A 22,838-nucleotide genomic window follows, 5' to 3' on the forward strand; every position below is an offset into this window, starting at 1 on the left:
TCTTAAAGTGACATTATGCTCTTTTTTTTTTTCGCTTTCTAGTGGAATTAGTAATATATTTTAAAAGATTGACTATTTACATGAGTAATAATGGCGAGTGACCTGGCATTGATATTGAAAAATGTTACAATACAATATAAATACTATTAAGGATCTTAATTACATGTAATATAAATCCGTGATACTACCCAAAATAGAAAACATCTGCCCTATTCTTTTTAAGAATTACCCATATATTCTTAACAATATTTGCAGAAATTTCTGTTGGTCACGTGGTCTATTGATTTATTTTTCAAGGTAAAATATTACATTGAACACAATTATGGCAATGTTAAATTATTTTTATTTATATTTACTGACCATTTATACTTGGGCGGGCATAATGTCACTTTAGTATTATATATAATTATAATATTATTTTATACAACTATTCTTACATAATTTTTACACATATATTGATGTAGATGCATTTTTACAAAATAAGACTTTTGCTCTATCATATTTCCATGCATAACCTTATTATTTCCCAGGACATTATCATCACATTACCATTTCTGATTATCCAATATTTTCAAGTGCTTAAAAACTTACTTCTTAACATAAACTCAAAATTCTCTTGTGAGCAAAATAATAACCCAGAAATAATAACAAGAGGCTGTTTGAAATTTGTCTGAAATATAGACCTAAAATTATAGCGCACAAGACAATAAGTGATAAGTCACATATGAAAGAGATCAGTTGATAAAGGCTGCATGACCACAAGTGTAAATGTCTATTTTTATCAGTCGGCTAACCTTGACCATGACCCAAATAACCAAAGAATAAAGACAGTATAAGCAAATGTATAAAAATCTATTTGTAGCACTGGTGACCTTGACCTTGGTGTTCCCTTACTCCACTCTTAGTTAGAGGACTGTCCTACCAATAAACAAAACTTTAAAAGTTTTTTTCGTATGTATGATTATATAATTTGATACAAAATTTAAGAAGCAAGTGCAAACAGTTAATTTTTCAAGTTAGATTTCCTTGCAGCTGTTGGGAATATTTTTTTTGAAAGGAGTTATTTTGGATTGGGAATGGGACCTTACAATGGGTCCCTGGTGATAAGGTAAAATTGCCCAAAGTGCAGGGTTTCGTTCTAATCAATGAACATGGCGGGCTATCCAAATTGATACACTAGATGCCATAAAAACAAATATATTAGCATCTGAATAGAACCTAAATATCCATGCAAGCTGACCAATCCCTGCTCTTTATCTTTCTTTGGCATTTTGAGACAGTACCAAATTCAAACGAAGCAATTTCATGACATAGAGTAAGCAGAGCAAGAGTTCAACTTTGACTACTATTGATTTTGAACTACATGTATATCGTCACCTTAGTGCAGTAATGGCCTAACTCCTAAAATAATTTAATAGAAGTCACAATGTCACTGCATTAAGGTGATATATATATGAAAACCTGATAATAATGCGGCAGAAAATTTCAAGTAAGGTTGCGTTGTTACAGACGTCTGACAGAAGAATGGACGGACAACATGTTGTTAATCCTAAATGTTCATTAAACAGCTTTTTGTTCTCACTGAGCTTAAAATTAACTAAAAATAAACAGTGCCATCCAGTAATGCCATCAACATGTTAAAACAATGGTGTCAACATGTTAAAGCAACATTATCAACATGTTAAAACAACATTGTCAACATGTTAAAGCAACATTATCAACATGTTAAAACAACATTGTCAACATGTTAAAACAACATTGTCAATATGTTAAAACAACATTACCAACATGTTAAAACAATGTTGTCTACATGTTAAAACAACATTGTCAACATGTTAAAACAACATTACCAACATGTTAAAACAATGTTGTCTACATGTTAAAACAACATTATCAATATGTTAAAACAATGTTGTCAACCTATTAAAACAGAGAAGTAACACAGAAATTACAAATCAACAAAATATAACAAAAGCTTAACATAAAAGTAATTCAGGTAAATATTTTTTTACAAAGGCTAACAAAAGATATAATTGATTAAAATAATTTTACAAAGGCGTAACAGATACATAAAATAAAACTAATGAAATCACATGATCTGACATAACCATCGTAAAATCATAATCAACTGACATAATACAATGGAGAACTATCATCACAAAAATTTACTCAAGTAACATAATATTATACATACTTTTTAACTCAACTTTTAACATGACTTTACCAAAGCATAAGACGATCATCTTCATCAATTCACATAAAACTTCACATTTTCCTTTTCATTCAAATTTTTCATCTTTTCAGTTTTCAAATGATCAATTTCTGCATACTGAACATTTTCCTTCGACACATCATCCAAGGAGGACGGATGCCGACTTTTGACAACACGCGGAGACGTACCGTCCATATTTTCCGTAGATCCTTTCAGGTCGAGGTCAGCGTAATGTAACTCATTATCATTATCTGAATTCAGCTGTTGCTGTGAACTACACTTCGCCTGATTGCCAGACGACAAACCACTCGCGGGAAAGTTCATCTCTTCATATGACGACAAGTCTGTAAAACTGTGGCGACTCTGAACATGATCCAGATTTTCTACATCTTTAATTTTGTCTACATTCTGTGGCACGATCATGCATGGCATGCTTTTTTGTTTATGTAATTCCAGGCCGGCAGTAGCTGGTTCCAGACATCCTTGTGACGGCAATCTATTTCCAGATGCCCCATTACCTTGTTTTGTTTGGCTCGTCAGGCAAGCTGGCCCACTCGCTTTTCTTGCCCTATACGCATGAACTTCATTATTTGATCTTGGACTGATAGCAGACGGACCAACAGGTACACTGCTCTGACGTGAGAGAACTGTATTCTGCTGTATACCTCCGTAGGACCTTGGTGTTGGCAAAGATTTTCTCAAATTATCCCCACATAAGCCAAACGATGCCAAACCAAAGCCTGGGACTTTCCCTATGCTTGTATTAGACGAGCGACAGGATAAGGGTGACTTGAATGGCGACCCTAATTCTCGACTTCCTACTGAACTGCCACTAGTAGAATCATCCGATATGTAACTGAGAGGAGTCTCGGGGACAGGGATGTCATCTCCTTCCTCACTGATATAACTGATGGGCGTTTCCGGACAAGGAATACTATCCTCACTTCCAACACTCTCTAAAACCTTTCTGCTTCTATCACTATTTGAGCTTGATGCACTCTCGGACCGAATGTGAGATTTATCTGCAAAAACATCTTTCTCGCCACCGAAATTTAAATCACAATACCCTTCATCCTGTACTGCCTCTCCTTCCAGCAGCGGTGGCCCACATTGTTTAATAACTAGTTTACCAAGATGTCTATCCCTGACATTAACCCTCTTAGTGTCAGCATCCTCCCTAACCCTATCTACACCCTCACAATTATTACCATTATCTGCTTCAGCATCATTTCCTTTATTACCCTCTATCACAGAAATTTGCTCTTTCAGATTTTCACTAACATTTTGACACTGCCCTTCAACATGATGTCCCACTGCATCAAAAACTTCATCTTTAACTTCACTAGACTTCTTCACAGGATACTTAACAGTATCTCCAGTATGTACAACTGACACATTTTCATGCTTATTCATATCTTCATACTCGAATAGTTTTTCATCCACTTGACCTTTAGCCTCTTGACTAGCTTTCTTTAAAGGTGAGTCCTTTCCCTTCTTCTCCTCAACAGATAAAGACTGGGCAAGAAAGGACAGAACTCTCTGAGGTGATTTCAGAGCTTCATTAACGACCTTGTCTTCTGCACTACCATCAGTCGCAGGATCAAAATCTATGTAAGAAAAGTCATCACTTTTTTTCTTAGTCTCTTGAACAACACTAGAATCTACAACAGTGGACGAACCTTTTCGTTTGTTTTTCAACGAACCAGTTTCAGCTGGTTTTACTGACCCTTTATTTACTTCTTTTACTGGACTAGATTCAATAGAAACTGTTGATTTCACCGATACAGGATCACATTCCATGTAATCAGACACAACTTTCGCATCAGTTGCTTTCTCTGAACTTCCGCTCTCCGGAGAAAAGTCAATCTCGCAATATTCTCTTTCAGTGAACTGTTTTGACAGAGGTTTCACTACTTCTTTATCTTTCACTTTATCTACACTTTCATCCAGGCCCGGTAAATAGTCCATATAGGCATTATCATCCTTTACCTTCACTGCCGGCTTCGAAACCGGTACCAAACTTTTAACCTCAGACGTATTTATTTTAAACATCTTATTTGAAAACAGGTCGTCGTCAGGCATGAAAGCCACAGTAGGTTCTGATGATGCCTCCTCTTTTTCATGAATCTCTTCCTCAAGAACCGAACTTTCTTGTTTTTTCACCTTTGGACTACTTTTCTCTTTACTCTTTTTATCTTTTTCACTTTTTGATTTTGACTTCTCTCCCTTATGATGCTCTTTACTTTCCTTCTTTCCTTTAATCACATTTTCATGCTTACTGTCACTTTTTGTAGAAATTGCATCTGGATATTTGACAGTCGAGTCATATGACTTACTGTACCCATGCTGAATTTTAATCCCGGGATGTGACTTTGGCGTTATATCATACGGATTTTTCATGTTCAATATTGAAGACGAATCGTCATGTGAGCTCAAACTTGCTGCTTGATTTGGCTGAAAAGGGATGTAACTCTCATCTTCAGATTCCTTCCCTGAACTCGAAGGAGACCGCTTATCTCCCTTTTTCAAATGTGATGTGGCAACCTTAAGCTGATTATCTGATGAAACAGGTACAGGACCTTTGTAGTTCTGTTTCTGCAATATAACTTTTCCTGAAGGTTTGATTACTTTGGCACCTAGACTACGATCTGAATGACTTTGTCCATGCCCCACAGAGGCAGGTGAAGACCCCAGACTGTGTGCACCACTAGGCAAGCTGTGGGTTGAGGAGCATGGAGATATACCTCTTGACAAAGATTTAGACGCACCTGTCCCTACAGACATATCCATGTAACCTGTTGAGTCCTTTTTTGGCGAGACAACCCCTTGAACATTGGGAGAAGGTGTTTTCCGTTTGTCATAATTCATGTCCATATACTCCGTAGTTTCTTTCTTACTCTGGCTTCCATCAGAAAGCTTTTTTAAAGAGTCACTTGATGAGTTACGCGATGAGCTCGACATAATACCGAGAGATTCTTGTGAACGGTGCCGACTGGACAGCTCCTGGGAAGTTGTTCTTACAGATTCAAAAGAATCCTGCCTAAAGCCAGCAGCTAGCTTACTCATTGTTCCTTTCGCTCCTTGTCCATAACTAGATGACCGTGGTCTGTGTCCTTGGGGCATTAACTGTTTACCGAAGCTTGACGAACGTGGTCGACACCCGTAACTATCACTAGCAGTGCGCGGTCGATAAAACTCCATTTCCGTAAAGCTATCAGAGTCGTCTGACTTTACAGACTGACTTAACGGACTTGCTGTATACCCATCATGATGATTCCTATGAAATATATCCATGAATTGTGACCGAGGTTTCTGCACAATTAAATGCGGAGCACTCGAGCTCTTGCTACTGTCTAGTGGCTGATGCCGTAAGATCTCTTGCGGCTGGCGATGCCTAAATGCAGGTTTAGAAATGGGCCTGCTGCCGACTGAATATGCACGTTTAGGTAATTCGCCTGACATAGAATCGTCTGAGAGGTAGCTTATCACTTTGGCAGGTTTCAAGCCCTCGCTTGACAGGACACCCTTCCTACTTGGGGACATTGGGAGGTAAGCTTCTCCACCTGTAAATAGCAGAATGTATATTTTTAAACAAAATTACCGACATGCACATGATATATATTGCTGAACATGAAAAATCATATACGATTATTCAGTCAATATACTTTATTTTGAGGAGTTAAGTTGGGATAATGTGATATTATTAAGGTAATGTTATTTATGCACGTCACTGGTCATTGGTATATTTCATTTATATATCTGTTGTTTAATAAACAATAGGTTCAATGAACACTAAACATGATATTTTATCATACTTTTTAATCCATCTGCATACCAACCAGTTTAGCAATCTTCCAGCAGAACAACATATAAAAGTGACTTTTGGATCATCCCCCTACCCCATCCGTATCTTACTTGACTCTTAGTTTGAAGAAACATTTAATGAAATACTAGTACACATTAAGACGCTTACTTCCACTTTCTTTCACTGTGGGAAGAGGTTGACTTGAAGGTCCCATGTCCATATAGCCTGGCTCTTTGTTCACACGGATAGGTATCGGCGCAGTGGTCCTAACCCACGCTCCGTCCATCATAACATAGCCTGGTCCGGGATCTGTTGGCGCTGAAATAACATCATATAGTCTAGTTATAGATGTTATTAGAACGCAGCAAATATGGGCTTGTCTCAGCTAATCCATAGGTACAAACAAACAAACAAACAAATTTTTACCATTATAGCATCACGGTGCACTACCTGTCACAATAGATAAGTCAACCTGTTGCGCTTATTTTCAAAGTTGTAGCTGTAAAAGTTTGTTTGTATCTACGGATTAGATGGGAAAAACCCAAATGTTCTTAATTACGGAGTTTATGGAATATGGACCACTTTGGAGTTCTAAATTGCCAAGGTATATCATATCATTCATAAAAACGTCACAAAATTTTAGGCAATCATCAAAAGCTGGGTGTTTAATGTCAAATTAACACTGATATGTTATATAGAGACGTACTACCTTTTTACTAAGGTAGGACGATAAACACATGACCTCTTTGGATGATTTGTTTGTTTTGATTGGGTTTCACGTCACATCAACACAGTATAGGTCATATTGCGACGTTCCAGCTTTACTGGTGGAGGAAGACCTCAGATGCCCTTCCGTGCATTATTTCAGGCACAAACGGGCACCTGAGTAGAACCACCAACGTTCCGTAAGCTAGCTGGATAGCTTCCTCACATGAAAGAATCCAAAGTCCCTGTAGGGATTCGAACCCACAGCGGTGAGGGGCAAGTGGTTTGAAGTCAACAACCTTAACCACTCGGCCACGGACGCCCCTCTCTTTGGATGAATTCAGGTGTGATCATAGGAATTATCAATCCACAGTAAGCTTGCTGTCAAGCTTCCATACAAAAAAAGATTCAACAAGAACTGTGTCCAAAGGACACTGATGCCCCCACTGTGCAGATGTGCTCATAAACAAGAGCATGCATATCTGTATGTAAGATTTTTATGTGGAACTTTTTATTCTGCAGTTGCAAAGGAATTTAGGAGTCCTGTATATTTTTAATGTTGTCGATTCATTTCAAAATAAGATATTTTATACAAGGGCTGTCAAATGGACATCATGCTTGAATACTCTTAGTGCTTAATAGTAAAATAAAACTATGGTATATAGTGAAAAAATCAACAAAGGGCCATAATTCTATTAAATTTGGTCGCAGCAAAATTCCTTCCTTTACTACCATCTACACATTAAGGTTGTTCATCCCATGAAGTTTAAGCAAAATCTGCCATCCGGTTTAAGAGGAGTTGCATTCACAAAATTTCTACATAGTATATAGTGAAAAAATCAACAAAGGGCCATAATTCTGTTAAATTTGGTTGCAGCGAAAATTCTTTCCTTAACTACCATCTACACATTAAGGTTCTTCATCCCTGGAAGTTTAAGCAAAATCTGCCATCCGGTTTTAAGAGGAGTTGCGTTCACAAGATTTCGGGACGTACGGAATGACAGACGTACGGACGGACAGACATACGGACGGACAGACATACTGACGGACGGACAAGTGCAACGCTATATGCTCCCCACTTTGTGGAGGCATAAAAATTCAAAAGCAGAATTTGGAGTCTTAAAAGTAAAGGGAACTGTTAACATTATTAATATTATTCAAAATGACTGATATCTGACCACATAGTGCTTAATTATTTTATGAAGCGTTTAATGAGAAACTTCCAGCAACATGTTAACCTTTATCACCTTAAATATCTTAAATGGACTTGTCCATCTTTCAATCTGGACAAAACCAGTCATTACCTATAGGGGAAATTTTCCAAAATATGTATTACAGGGTTCGTACAGACATCCAATGCCAAAATTCAAGGACTTTTTAAGCACTATTTAAGCATGTTTTCCCATTTTTTCAAGCACATTTGTTGCACATATACTGACACAATCTGCAACCTTAGAAGGATAGTTAAATCACTTTAAGAAGGATAGTTAAATCACTTTAAGAAGGATAGTTAAATCACTTTAAGAAGGATAGTTAAATCACTTTAAGAAGGATAGTTTAATCACCATTTTTTCTTGAATTATACACATTTTCTGACAACAATTTTAAGGAATTTATAGAAGAACAACAAAGGGCACATCAAATACAGATTAGTTTAAAACCACTGCAATTTGTCCACTTACTGTTACCTTGAGTAAACATTTCATAGATTCTGATACTAAATTGGATCATTTTTTTTATTTTGTTAACCATTGATTGTTTATCGAAACTATGTTATTCTGTGATTCAAACATTTTCAAGCACATTTTCAGCAAATTTAAACACTTTTAAAGCACTTTTAAAGAGAGTATTCAAATTCAATGACTTTTAAGCACTTTTTTACATTTTTAAGCCTTTTTCAAGAAAGGGACTCAAATTTAAGCACCTTTTAAGACCGTACAAACCCTGTATTAACTGAAAAATTAACTGTGCAGACCATGATGCAAAAGGCATGCATGCGACAGCTGACCTTGTTCTGTACTTTTAGGTAAATAATAAAACTCAATTTATTGAAGTTATACTTACTCCGGTGTCCAGGATTCATATCAATGTATCCGCTACTATTGTGTACAGGGGGTGTTGTTGGGGTCATGTCCATGTACCCTCCGCTGCCAGACGATGACTTGGGGGGTGTCATATCCATGTATGATTCTTGACTATTGGTTGCGGCACCACTGCCTGGTCTCATGTCCATGTAACCACCTCCAGTCTGGCTGCTGGAGCCAGCCGACCCTGAAAATGAAGTTTTGATTTTTCCGTACATTCATTTAAGAATATTCTTTAAAATTCAAATCAAAACTATGACAAGTTTTTTTTAACCGTTATTGTAAACTCTAACTCAATTTGAATTCAAAATAGTCCAGCAATCACTTTGGAATTGTCTACTGTTAATGTAATTTGTCACCTTAGTGCAGTAACGCGTTAAGTCCTTCTAATTTAATAGGAGTTAACCAGTTATTGCACCAAGGTGAAAATTAAATTTATATATTTCAACCTAAACTGAAGCAGTAAACATGTACAGTAGAACTTTGATGTGTCGACTTTTGCTAAGTCCATTTTCTTGGTGTGCCGAAGTAAAATAAAAGTCCCGATTTTTACCCTTATATATTCTTTATTAAAACCAAAATTGTATGAGTGGAATTAATATGTGTCAATTTTTTTCGATGTGTCAAAACATTTATATGGTTCATAAAGAATAATTTGAGTTTATTTGACCAAAGATGAGCGAAAAACCATTGATTTATTTGACACCTTCGATCTCAATATATTTTTCCGTGAAAGTGATTGCCAATCAATTTGTATGACAGGTGTTCTACTGTATGATGCTCTTTTGACTGCAAGCTAAATTGTACCTACACAGCTCCCATAAGTGGCGGAGAAAAAAAAAATTGGCCAGTGGAAAACCTGGCTTAGTCATTTTTACAAAAAGCATCCTTAATTTAAACTTACCATTCCAGTTAAATAACAAAATTAATACATTTTTCTTTCCTGAAAGTTTCTTTGATTCATTATATTATCTTTTTATCTTACCTAGCCGTTCACTGAATCGTGTGGGTGATGGGGAACCAGACCTGTGACCTGGTGTCATTGACAAATAATCGTCCGATTTTTCATTCTGGCCAGGGGTCATTGGGAGATAGTTACTCGACTTCTCATTGTTGCCGGGCGACATGGGCAGATAGTCACCCCCTGACCTATCTGCTTGACTGGGATCCATTGAGAGGTAATCGCCATTTCTTTCTAACTGACCTTGACCTCTAGAAGGTGAAGAGGTCCTTGACCTATGACCTGGAGTCATTGGGAGGTATGGTTCTGTTTCACTAAAATCTTCCTCTGTTATAGAGTGGGAAGCCTCGGGTGTCATTGATCTTGCACTCCTAAAATAACAATAGAACAAAGGTATTCCAAAACATCCATACTTTGTGGAAAGTTGACATTATCTATAATCTATTGCTTTAACAAGTATTAAATGAAAAACATGGAAAATGACTTTTTTAATTTGTTTTTCCAAGCTACATCAACCCCTAATTAATTTCAATAATTGATAAGGGTAATAACAAGGGTGATCAGTGATCACATGTGTCGTCTCATGACAGCAAACTGCATGTTGCAGCTAAACAAAAATTCATTAACAGGGCAAAACGTGAAATTGCACCAGTAGAGGCCACAAAAAAAATACACTTCCAAACAATTGGCCAACAAATAAAGAATTTTTCACTCTTTAAACTGCTTGGGTGATTGAATGTACTCATGCGACTAGCACAGACCAAGATGAGCTGTAGACATTTGTGACACCTGAGAAGGGTCTGCAGTTTTTGCTATTCAGTTAATACGCATCTTAAAATTTGACTAAAGAAAACGATGAATGCTTTTATCAAGATTAACTAGTCCATTTCAGATATTTCGCATGATAAGTGATTTAGCATGGTAATTGATTTAGCATGGTAAAATATTTAGCATGGTAAGATATTTAGCAAGTGATTTAGCATGGTAAGTGGTTAAGCATGGTAATTGATTTAGCATGGTAAAATATTAAGCATGGTAAGATATTTAGCAAGTGATTTAGCATGGTAAGACATTTGCATGGTAAGTGATTTAGCATTGTAAGTGATTTAGCATGGTAAGATATTTAGCATGGTAAGTGATTTAGCATGGTATGATATTTAGCAAGTGATTAAACATGGTAAGATATTTAGCATGGTAAGATATTTAGCATGAGAAGTGATTTAAGATAGTAAGTGATTTAGCATGGTAAGTGATTTAACAATTGATTTAACATGGTAAAATATTTAGCATGGTAAGTGATTTAGCATGATAAGTGATTTAGCATGGTAATGTGATATAGCATGGTAAGGGTTTAAAGATTATACTCACACAAATGATCCTTCCGGCGAGATAAAATTGTAAAATTGATAAAATGGTATGTGATTTAGCATAGTTAGTGATTTAGCATGGTAAGTGATTTAGCATAGTAAGTGATTTAGCATGGTAATGTGATATAGCATGGTAAGGGTTTAAAGATTATACTCACACAAATGATCCTTCCGGAGAGATAACTGGCGTGTTAGGTGTGTTTTCGTATGGATGATCCAATGTCTCTGACATTCGACTATGCCTGGAACTCATACTGTCCGACCTTATCCGAGACTCGTCTAGAAATGACCCGTCAAAACCACTGAAACAATATCAGATATAATTATTTCATTTTATGTCAGAAATAGTTTCAAGTTAAACTGGCAATGTGTTGCAATTGTGAAGGTCATACACATCTCTATACATTTCATGAGGCACATCAATAGGTTCTTTTGAGATACTGGAATGATATATAAAGAGACTTACACTTGCTGCAAATTCAGACCGGAATATCTAGCTTGAGGGCAACTGTTTATGGCGTTAATGGGGTTCTGCGAAGTTTCAGCTAAACAGTTACCTGAGAGCTAGATATTCCTGTCTCTGACTACAGCCGATGTTTGATTCTTGCCTTGCATATTACATACTAATTGTATTTCGGAAAGAAATTACGAAAAACAGTACTTTTCATTAAGCACTTTTTCTTATAGGTGCATATAAATTTACAACTTCATTCATAATGGCCAAATGACATCTGCCATAAAATGCAAATCATGAATAAATGGAACATGGGAATAATTTCATTTCAAGCACACAACTTGTCTTACAAAGGGGGATGTAATCCTGTCTGATATGCAGGGACATACCAAGCAGGATTCAAACCCACAGTGCTGTTAGAGATCGAAAATTCCACACATCTGCTTGTAATAATTTAATAGAATTTAAGAGAATTTGATGCAGGACTAGAAGAAAAATGTTGTCTGCATATTGGATTTAGAAGCTACTCATCCTGCAGGACGTATGACTCTGAAAATATTTTTCGATACCTGCTGTTGATTAATAGATTTAAAACACGGATGACAATTTCACCAATTTTTTAATTCGGATGTTTGAATTCAGTAAGCATGTGAACGTTCAAATGTTCCGATAACTCAACAAAAAAAAAATTCATAAACTATTTAAGTATTAAGTAATCAGGCTTAAGCAAATTTTGGACGGCGATGTCTTTTACCAACTGTTTGGCAGATTTTTAGTTTTTAAGTTACATGTCCAAAAAAAATCAATTTGATATATGTCCATAGGACACAGATGTCCCTGTCATACGTCATATCGCTAAATAAAATCACTGTTTGGAATTTGGATGCGAGGAATTATATCACAAGGACTTAGCTTATGTCAACTGGTTATGTCAATTGTCTAAATAAAGAATGTCAACAGTGATTGTATTGCATAATAGCACACACCTTCGAGCCTTCCATGTTCAATAGGGAAAAAATGTGGATCATGTTAGAATAAGAGTTATCAAGAGTTGGTGTAAGGACTGGACACAAAGTATTTACCCTGGACTGCTTCCTAATGGTAATTCTACCGACAACGGAGGGTTGTTAGGCTTATTATACGTGGGATAAACAACACTTGATTGAGGCCTCTGTCGGGCATACAATGCCCGATTTCTCCTTGGACTCCTGAAATTACAGAATGATCAATTATTATAAACAATTACAATTAAATTACATTGTTGATTATCAGCTGAAATTGAATTGAAATTGAATTGAGAATTTTGTAAGGTGAAATTGAATGAAAATGATTTGAACCCTATATTCGCTAAATGTCTGCAGTTCACCTTTTCAAACTTCCATTTTTGGAACTGGTGATTATCAATGTTTGGAGATATCAAGATGAAATTTTATGGCTGACCCATCAGTATAATACCTTGTCAGACAACAAATATGTGCAGACTAGCCTAGCTCTATGCTTACAGCTAAGGTTAATCACTTTCTGCTGCAGCAAAAGTAGAGTTAAAGCATAAATGTAATCTTACTGTAAAGCTTTCCCACCCACCCAAAAAAAAATCTAACATCGGCCAATATTGTAGCATATCGCTTATTTCCGGATTTTTTTCCAAATCTTAGGCTTAAGATTATTTGCAGCCACTCATCCTTTATCGTTATGTACTAAATTCCGGTTTCAAATGGTTAAAAATTCTTAAATACCGAAGATTGTGAAGAATAACATTACGTTCCGGAAATGACCAATTTATTACGATTTTCGCCGATGTTTAAAATTTTTTGGCGGAAGAGCATTGCAGTAAGACTAGCTTAAAGAGAAAAGTGTTATATTTCACAGACGAAAGCTGAAAGTCCTGCTTCTAGTGTCAAAGACTGTACATGCTGCATGTTTGTAACATCATTTTTCATTGGATAATCGTGACGTTTATATACTTTTATATACACGGCTGCTGTCGATTCATGGAGAAATCTTACTATTTTGCTCTAAAAATGATGCTTGCTGTATTATAAATTCGTTATAAAGATTGTTGACAGGTTATATGGCTGTATATAAATGGCTGTTTGCAATATAACCCTCGCCTAACGGCTCAGGTTATATTTACAAATAGCCGTTTATATAGGGCCATATAACCTGTAAACGATCTTTATAACTAATATCATACTTGTTTATTGTGATCTTCTTGGATGGAGGGCGAGAAGAAACCACGTTAACAATAACATTCGTGACCTTACACTAGCCCTTGACCAAGAATGCCATTCCAAATTACGTCATTCGATGATGCGGTCAAGTATTATTACTTTGATTCAAAAGAAAAGTGGACATAATCGGTGCTGAAGAAATTCCAGAAATTTAAACACAGTTACAGTAACAAGAGCTGTCGGTAGGACAGCAACGCTCGACTATTCTAGTGCTTGATAGTAAAAAATAATGCTTGATAGAGTTACCTACTCCTGTTTACAGGTTGGTGACATGATGGTGAACAAGTATGCAAAGTTTCAAAGCCATATGTCAATGGACTTTGAAAATATTTGAGGTATTACAAAAAACTTTAACGTAAATTCTAAGTCGAAAAAGGGGCATAATTCTGTCAAAATGCTTGATACAGTTACCTCCTCCTGTCTACAGGTTGGTGTCATGATGGTGAACAAGTGTGCAAAGTTTCAAAGCCATATGTCCATGGACTTTGAAAATATTTGAACTGTTACAAAAACTTTAACGTAAATTCTAAGTCAAAAAAGGGGCATAATTCTGTCAAAATGCTTGATACAGTTACTTCCTCCTGTCTACAGGTGGGGGTCATGATGGTGAACAAGTGTGCAAAGTTTCAAAGCCATATGTCAATGGACTTTGAAAATATTAGAGGTATTACAAAAACTTTAACGTAAATTCTAAGTCGAAAAAGGGGCATAATTCTGTCAAAATGCTTGTTACAGTTACCTCCTCCTGTCTACAGGTTGGGGTCATTATGGTGAACAAGTGTGCAAAGTTTCAAAGCCATATGTCAATGGACTTTGAAAATATTTGAACTATTACAAAAACTTTAACATAAATTCTAAGTTGAAAAAGAGGCATAATTCTGTCAAAATGCTTGATAGAGTTACCTCCTCCTGTCTACAGGTTGGGGTCATGATGGTGAACAAGTGTGCAAAGTTTCAAAGCCATATGTCAATGGACTTTGAAAATATTTGAACTATTACAAAAACTTTAACATAAGTGGTTACGCCGACGCCGACGCTCGGGTGACTACAATAGCTCTACTTATTCTTATCGAATAGTCGAGCTAAAAATTATCAAGACTTTTACAGAAAAAATAGACAATTTATACAATTTAAAAAATGCAAATTCCAATTTTGATCCCTAATGCCTTTAATGTGAAAAAAACAAAAGAAACACAGTGGAATTTATCTTTGATTATGACAGAAAACAGCCCAAGCATGCATGCAATGCTTTCTAGCACAAAGTACCATATGTTCATAATTTTATTTTTTTGCGTCATTGATTTCAGTTAATTTTACATGGTGCCCTGAGTCATGCATATAAAAAACTTGCAACAAGGGCTTTTGCCTCAACATGGGGATTAATATTAAGAATCTGCAAATTTCACTTTTAAGAATTTGTATAAACACAAAAGATATGACTAGAATGAAAATTATTACCCGATTTGTGTGTTTGTATGAGATAATAAGTCAGGGTTGCTATCACTTGAACCTACTATACAGGGTTCGTACAGACAATTCCAATGCCAAAATTCAAGGACTTTTTAAGCACTATTTAAGCACGTTTTTCCATTTTTCAAGCACATTTGTTGCACATATACCGACACAATCTTCAACCTATGATGGATAGTTTGTTCACCATTTTTTGTTGAATACACATTTTCTGACATTATACAAGAACAACAAAGGGTGCATCAAATACAGATTAGTTCAAAACAACTGCAATTTGTCCACTTACTGTTACCTTGAGTAAACATTTCATTGATTTTGATACTAAATTGGATCTTTTTTATTTTGTTAACCGTTGATTTTTATCAAAACTATGTCATTCTGTGATTCAAATATTTTCAAGCACATTTTTAGCAAATTTAAGCACTTTTTAAGCACTTTTCAAAAGAGTAATCAAATTCAAGGACTTTTAAGCACTTTTTAAATTTTTAAGCACTTTTTAAGAAAGAGACTCAAATTTAAGCACTTTTTAAGACTGTACGAACCCTGCTATATATTTTAGTAGGGTATAAATTACTTATTATTATGCAAATATGTAACAATATCAAATTATAGTTATATATTATGGTCTTAGAACAGCCCGAAACCCTCAAATATCCCTTAAAAAATATTATTTAAGAAATTAATTTTACTTTCAAAAAGTAAACATATATTCTAACTTGATAGATAAAAGATATTCTTAACTTTCAAGTTATTGCAAAAGTAATCTATCTTAAGATAGAATTATAGTTTTGCAAAAGATTTAGAAATCAAAGGGACATATTTTATAGTGTTAAAGTATTCTAACTCAAGATAGAATAGTTTTGCACAATAAATATTCTGGAAAAAGTAGCTTTTCTAGTGCAATACTAGGCTATGTTAGCATGTAGGCAATAAAATGCATATTTTACACTTTTCTTGAAAAAATGAACATGTACACAACTTACTTCTATTTTTTGATAAGGTTGGTTGTGAATTTTTTTTCAAAAAATGAAATCAAAATAAAATAACATATTTTTTCCCTTTCCTGAAAATTTTTCAAAATACAAGTTAGAATAGTCTTGCGCCGAGCCCTCGAGATGATGCGGTGGCATAAAAAGTCCAGCAACCTTTATTTTTGATTATGACAGAAAACACTGCATGTTGGCGAACGAATATCCCAGATTTTTGAGATTTTGGTAGCAAATATTTAAAAGATTTTTTTAAACGAATAGCCTGGAAAAAAATTCAGTAAAACCAAAAATGCACAGTTTTGTTGTTGTTTTTTGCGTCTGTAAATTACCCTGGGGGATGATGACTTTCGCTTGTTGTTCTTTTTCTTATCTTGTAAGTGTCGCCACCACCATGCGATATAGCCGAGGAAGCTGTGTTGCTACGGATACGGAACGGATCTTCTGCAGCCCTTGATTTCGCCATCTCACTGTAAAATTACACAATGTCAACATAAAATGAGCCACGTCACAACAAAACCAAAATAATGGGTTTGCGACCAGTATTAATCCAGACCAGCCTGCACATCCGCACAGTCTGATCAGGATCCATGCTGTTCGCTATCAGTTTCTCTACTTGCTATATGGTTTGTAAGCGAACAGCATGGATCCTGATCAGACTGCGCGGATGTGCAGGCTGGTCGCAAACGCACTATGTTGGTTTTGTCGTGACGCGGCTTAAATGATTTTTCAGAGCACCCGTTTACGTTAAATTTTATGTGAATCATCCACAGACAGCGTGCTCCAGTTTTCTCTGTGCTGGATAGTAAAATAAAAGCAACAGAGAAAAGAGGGCATAACACTGCACACAAGCTTATAAAACTTACCTGCCCTTGATATTCAACAAATTTAATATTTAAGTTGAAGTGAACACCTTTTTGAGATAAAGCGCAAATATTCTGATTATTGAAAAAAGCATAAATATTCTATGTCAAACCAGAGAAATAATAAAGCTAGAAGAAAATTAAACTACAATTGTGTGGTCACGCCATGGATGCCCCTGCATGCAGCCAAAATTTCAGATGTTATAATATTAATTTCCAAATTTTTTGCACAAACTATTTTTTTCATTTTAAGTTCAAAGCCCTTAAAACTTTTCAATGTAAACGCATACCATTTTTATACAAAGTTCAAGGAACTGAAACTATTCTGTGTTAACCTTTTGTAAATTGCATATTGCATATTTGTAGCCAAAATAATGACTACATACATTTCCACAAAAGTATGAGAGCTGCAACTGAAAATTCAAAATTTTTCCAACATTCAAGAGAGATAACTTTGTCCAAAATCATTGAACCATGACCAAATTCAAACTTATTATTCCTAAGATGTATTTATATGTCAAATTTGAGTTAATAGTGTACAACCTTGGGGAGATAATGAACGGAAACTAAAATTTTTTTCAAAGTTCAAGAGAGATAACTCTGTCAGCTATCATCAAACCATGACCAAATTCGAACTTGACCAGTGTATTCTTATGACATATCAATATATTAAATTTAAGTTGAATATGTACAACTGTTCGGGAGATAATGAATAGAAACTGAAAATTTCCTTTTTTTTTCAAAGTGAAAGGAGCACAACTCTGCAAAAATCATCAAACCATGACCAAATTCAAACTTGAACTGCTTATTCCTAAGATGTATCAATATGTCAAATTTGAGTTGAATGTGTAATACCGTTGGGGAGATAATGAACGAAAACTGAAAAGTTCATATTATTTTTAAGTGAAAGGGGCATAACTCTGCCAAAAATCATCAACCCATGACCAAATTCGAACTTGACCTGCGCATTCCTTTGCCGTATCCATATGTCAAATTTGATTGGGAGATAATGAAAATTCAATCAAGGGGCATTACTCTGTCAAAAATCATCGGACCATGACCAAATTCGAACTTGACCTGTATTTTCTCATAATATATCCATATGTCAAATTTGAGTTGAATGTGTGCAACCTTTACTTAGATAATGAACGGAAACTGATGATGACGGAATGACCAAACAAGGTACACTATATGCCCCAGCCATGTTATATCCGGGGCATAAAAGTCTCTAGACTATGTAATATACTGGAAAAACAATCTTTTTATATTGCTGGAAAGTCAATTAAAGGCACATTATGCCTCAGAAACAAATAAATGTTTCAAATATTTAAATTTTTCATGATAGATGTTTTCACCTGAATAAAATAAAACTAATTGTCCTATAGTAGCAAAATGTAAACAAAGCAGAATTTTGACTCACCTACAACATACTACATCACTAATTGCCAATTTAAGGCTTCTGAAGCAAAAGATGGTTCAGGAAAATTGGACAAAATTTATCAAGGCACCAAAAATATTTTTTTAGAAATAAAAATTATAGCATTTAGGGGCATAATGGGCCTTTAATACACTCAAGTACAATTTAAAGACATTCTAAATGGTTTGCAGTAACAATATTGTTTTTATTTTCTATGCTTATTTTTGTACATAACAAGTCTGGTTCCCAATTCTGACTCTACTAGTTGTAGTGTTTGATGGTATTTTAGCTTCATCAATAGCCCAGTCTATTTTTACAACAACAACAAAAATTTGATGTGTGCCATCAAAAATAGACAGACATGTTCCCTCAAGGCTACAAATGGTTTTAAAGTTTATAAAAAATTTTAATGAGATTTTTTTGACCAACCTGCAAATGCAAAGAGGTGAAAATGCCATCCCTTATTTCAACACATAACAAAATTCTTGAATAGGGCAGACCATTTAAAAGTAATGAAAAGTAAATGAATAATTACACGAAAACTCGGACTGAACTTACGAAAGAATGACATCATGCATGTTTTGTGCAGCATGACTTCCCTCAACTTCCAACCAAATATCTCCACTACCTGTGACGGCACTGCGACCAACTTCCATCAGAAAATAATGTTCGTGAGCACCACATTTACGTATACTTGAAAACTGAAATGTAAAACAATATAATATTATCAACATCATACCTAGTTTAGTCGCACCAGTTAACCCTTTACTTGCAAGGAACAAAGTGTTAAAATGCTTTCAATCAAATCGGGTTAAAAATCGCACAAATTATTGATTTTTCAATTTATTTCTTATGATCTTTTTCATACTTTTTCCATAATTTATAAAAAAAGCCAGTCTGTGCGAAAGCAAATTTTTTTTTCAGGCCACAAGGACCGACACCCAAAGGCTAATTTCCATCCTGGATGATGTAAAAATGATCTCTTATATATACAATGACCTTAATGTTTAAACAAAACAAGATGTTGACCTGAATTTATATAAAGCACACTTACACACTGGGAACTGGCAAGTCATGCATTTATTGAGCAAAGTGATCTCCCTTTAGCACTTTGCATATGTCATGAAAATGTTTACAATCTGGCTTAAGTCAGCCATTTAAATTATAGTGATCTGGAAAATAGCAGAATTTCAATGGCATGATGTAACTAACCAATGCAAATTAAGCTGTCAAAACTAAACTTTGGTGATGTTATCATCAAACAGGTCATTGATATTTATAGCTTCTTGAAATTTTGTTAGGACACAAGTCCGACAGTAAGGAAACTTATCTCAGACCACATGATTTTTATTCAGCTAGGACTGAGGACAGACAGACTTTAGCTCAGACAGAAGTGGCCCAGGAGATGTAAGTACAATTTTCAAATTTTATGTTTTTAGGCTGCTTGAAACTTGGTGCAGTTACTATAACCAAGTGGGAGATGAAAACACAGCTATTCTTTAAATAGTCAAGCTAAATACAACCCAATTTTAGTATTTTATATTGAAATTTTAAAACCTAAAACTTACCAAAATTCAAAGCAGGGCAAATCTTTTGCAAAAATACAGCAGGTTATGCTGGGGCGGTAAAATCATTTGCGTGTAGATGCCACAGCTTATCAGAAAAGCGAAAAATTTCCTGAATTTACATTATAAATATCATACGAACACAAAAAAATTATGTTTCAGATAAAACAAACCATAAGTCAAAATCAGATTTTGCCGGACCTATAATTGGTAAAAAGGAATGGGAATTCTTACCTGAAACTGATAGGAAGGTTTGTATTCTGCAAGTTTGACTAGCGATACAGTTTTGCCTAGCTCCGACAGACATAGGCGATACGGCCCCGTGATCTTAGAACAGGAAGAGGGTGACTTGTGCTTGATGATGCCTTGCCAAACATAGTCTGTCAACAAATATTATATAAATTTATATAAATAGATTTTAAATATACAAATAAAAGTAATTGGTTCAGATTCCATCCACTCATGCTGACAAGTTTTTAATGTCATAGAGTGACTTTTCAACATAACCGGAAGAAGATATTACGTGTACAGTAAACTCTACTTATTAGGATATCACTTATAATGTTAAGTTACTGCTTATAACGGTTAAGTTACTGCTTATAACGATTTAGTTACTGCTTATAAGGGTTGAGTTACTGCTTAAAGCCTTATAATGTTTAGTTCCTGCTTATAACGGTTAAGTTACTGCTTATAAGGGTTGAGTTACTGCTTATAACGTTTAGTTCCTGCTTATAACGGTTAAGTTTCTACTTATAACAGTTAAGTTACTGCATATAACAGTTAAATTACTACTTATAACAGTTAAATTACTGCTTACAACAGTTAAGTTACTGCTTACAACAGTTAAGTTACTGCTTAAAAGGGTTAAGTCACTGCTTTTAACAGTAAAGTTACTGCTGATAACAGTTAAGTTACTGCTTATAATGGTTAAGTTACTGCTTACAACAGTTAGGTTACTGCTTACAACTGTTTTTTTACAGTAAAGTTACTGCTTAAAAGGGTTAAGTCACTGCTTTTAACAGTAAAGTTACTGCTTACAACAGTTAAGTTACTGCTTATAATGGTTAAGTTACTGCTTACAACAGTTAAGTTACTGCTTACAACAGTTAAGTTACTGCTTAAAAGGGTTAAGTCACTGCTTATAACAGTAAAGTTACTGCTAATAACAGTTAAGTTACTGCTTACAATGGTTAAGTTACTGCTTATAACAGTGAAGTTACTGCTGATAACAGTTAAGTTACTGCTTATAATGGTTAAGTTACCGCTTATAACAGTTAAGTTACTGCTCATAACAGTTAAGTTACTGCTTATAATGGTTAAGTGACTGCTTAAAACAGTTAAGTTACTGTTTATAACGATGCTGTTGCCACGGTCAAGACTTTTGTTTTCAAATTGGTTGCCTCTGGGATATAACAACATCCAGCTATAACAAATCGATAAAAATTTGGGGGTCCCTTGAATATTGTAATATAGCAAAGTTTACTGTGGTTAATGGTAAATGTAAACAGACACACTATTGCCATAGAAACTTTTATTAACATCACTGAAGGAATATGTAATTTATCACGTGCCAATCTGTGTATAACAGCAGATTGGAACACACGCTCAAGACTATGAGATAATGTCACAGTGATTTTCACCTTATATAGTAAAAAGCCTCTTCCCTATCGAAATTACACAAACATTCTAAAAGCAAGCTGGTTACATGTACAATGTAACTTCTTTTGACTTTGAAACAAACCTGGATTAATATGTCTGGCCTTAAGGTTATAAAACATTATTCCGAGCTCATTCTCGAATCTTTTCATTGGTCAGAGGATTTTGGCCAATCAGAAATCAGAGATCAGATTTAAAGTTTAACAATTAATTATTATTTGCTTTGAAACATTTGACAGTGTAATCCATAGGCAGAAAAATTTTATGCCACTGCCAGTGATTTTCCTACTTATATAACAGACTCCGAAAAAAGGCCTCTTCCCAATTGAAATTTTCTTTAAAATCATGCAGTTTTCCCAAAAATCTGAACTCAAACCAGCTTTTTTACTTCCCAAATCAGCAATTTTAGCGGTAATTTTTCCCAAAATCAAGAGGCTAAGGCCTCTTCCCAATAAAGTGAGAAAAATCACGGACTGCCACCCATACCTCCCTCACCCCCAAAGCAGGTTTTAAACTTGTAGAATGCTAGCGAAGGTGATGATTTGCCCAGGTAGAGCCAGACCTGCAACTTGCAAGCATTTCTAATATGGCCTTTTGCTATTGTAATACCTAACCATTTAAATGGCAAGTTCCAAATTCAAACTAGTACAACGGTGCGGACAAGATTCAGCCGAGTTTTGGATTTACATTTATTAAAATAAAAAATTAAAATTTAAAATTGATATACCATAATGAGTACGAGGTTCCTCATCTTGCGGTAAAAACTCGTTTTGATATTCAAGCATTTTACTTATCCAATCCTCCTGCTCCGCTTCATTTTCTGCAAGCACCGAAAAACATTCATTTGGTAGGAAAATCGCTATCCCGAACTTGTGTTTTGAATCCACCTTCTTATTAATGTTGAAAAAAGTGTGCAGTTCATAGGATTTCTTCGGCGGATGATTCGTTTTGAATTTTTTCTCATTATCAAAATAGTCGAGTCGCGCCGGACCGCTGCTGCTTGTTGCTCTGAGTATAAAAAACTTCTTCTTCATCGTCTGAAATAAAAAAAATTGTTTGTAA

At 35.1% G+C, this 22,838-nt stretch overlaps 1 protein-coding gene across 2 annotated transcripts in view; it reads right to left on the minus strand.

Moving 5' to 3' along the window:
* Window positions 1-335: 335 nt before the first annotated feature.
* Window positions 336-22,838, minus strand: part of LOC132723566 (uncharacterized) — a 30,387-nt gene continuing 7,884 nt past the window's right edge. Inside the window, exons 2-11 of one of the 2 annotated variants that reach the window (XM_060708303.1) lie at window positions 22,504-22,813; window positions 20,355-20,500; window positions 19,114-19,256; window positions 16,608-16,745; window positions 12,671-12,796; window positions 11,293-11,436; window positions 9,792-10,138; window positions 8,787-8,993; window positions 6,186-6,335; window positions 336-5,775 (exon numbers count right to left, since the gene is read on the minus strand). In XM_060708303.1, coding sequence (XP_060564286.1) covers window positions 2,249-5,775; window positions 6,186-6,335; window positions 8,787-8,993; window positions 9,792-10,138; window positions 11,293-11,436; window positions 12,671-12,796; window positions 16,608-16,745; window positions 19,114-19,256; window positions 20,355-20,500; window positions 22,504-22,813 — 5,238 coding nt within the window. In that variant the 3' untranslated portion in view covers window positions 336-2,248. The remainder of the gene's footprint in view (window positions 5,776-6,185; window positions 6,336-8,786; window positions 8,994-9,791; window positions 10,139-11,292; window positions 11,437-12,670; window positions 12,797-16,607; window positions 16,746-19,113; window positions 19,257-20,354; window positions 20,501-22,503; window positions 22,814-22,838) is intronic. The other variant, XM_060708304.1, reaches the window with a different exon arrangement.

The sequence above is a fragment of the Ruditapes philippinarum genome, unplaced genomic scaffold, assembly GCF_026571515.1.
Source record: "Ruditapes philippinarum isolate M1 unplaced genomic scaffold, ASM2657151v2 ctg3342_1_1_1_1, whole genome shotgun sequence".
NCBI classification, from domain to species: Eukaryota; Metazoa; Mollusca; class Bivalvia; order Venerida; family Veneridae; genus Ruditapes; species Ruditapes philippinarum.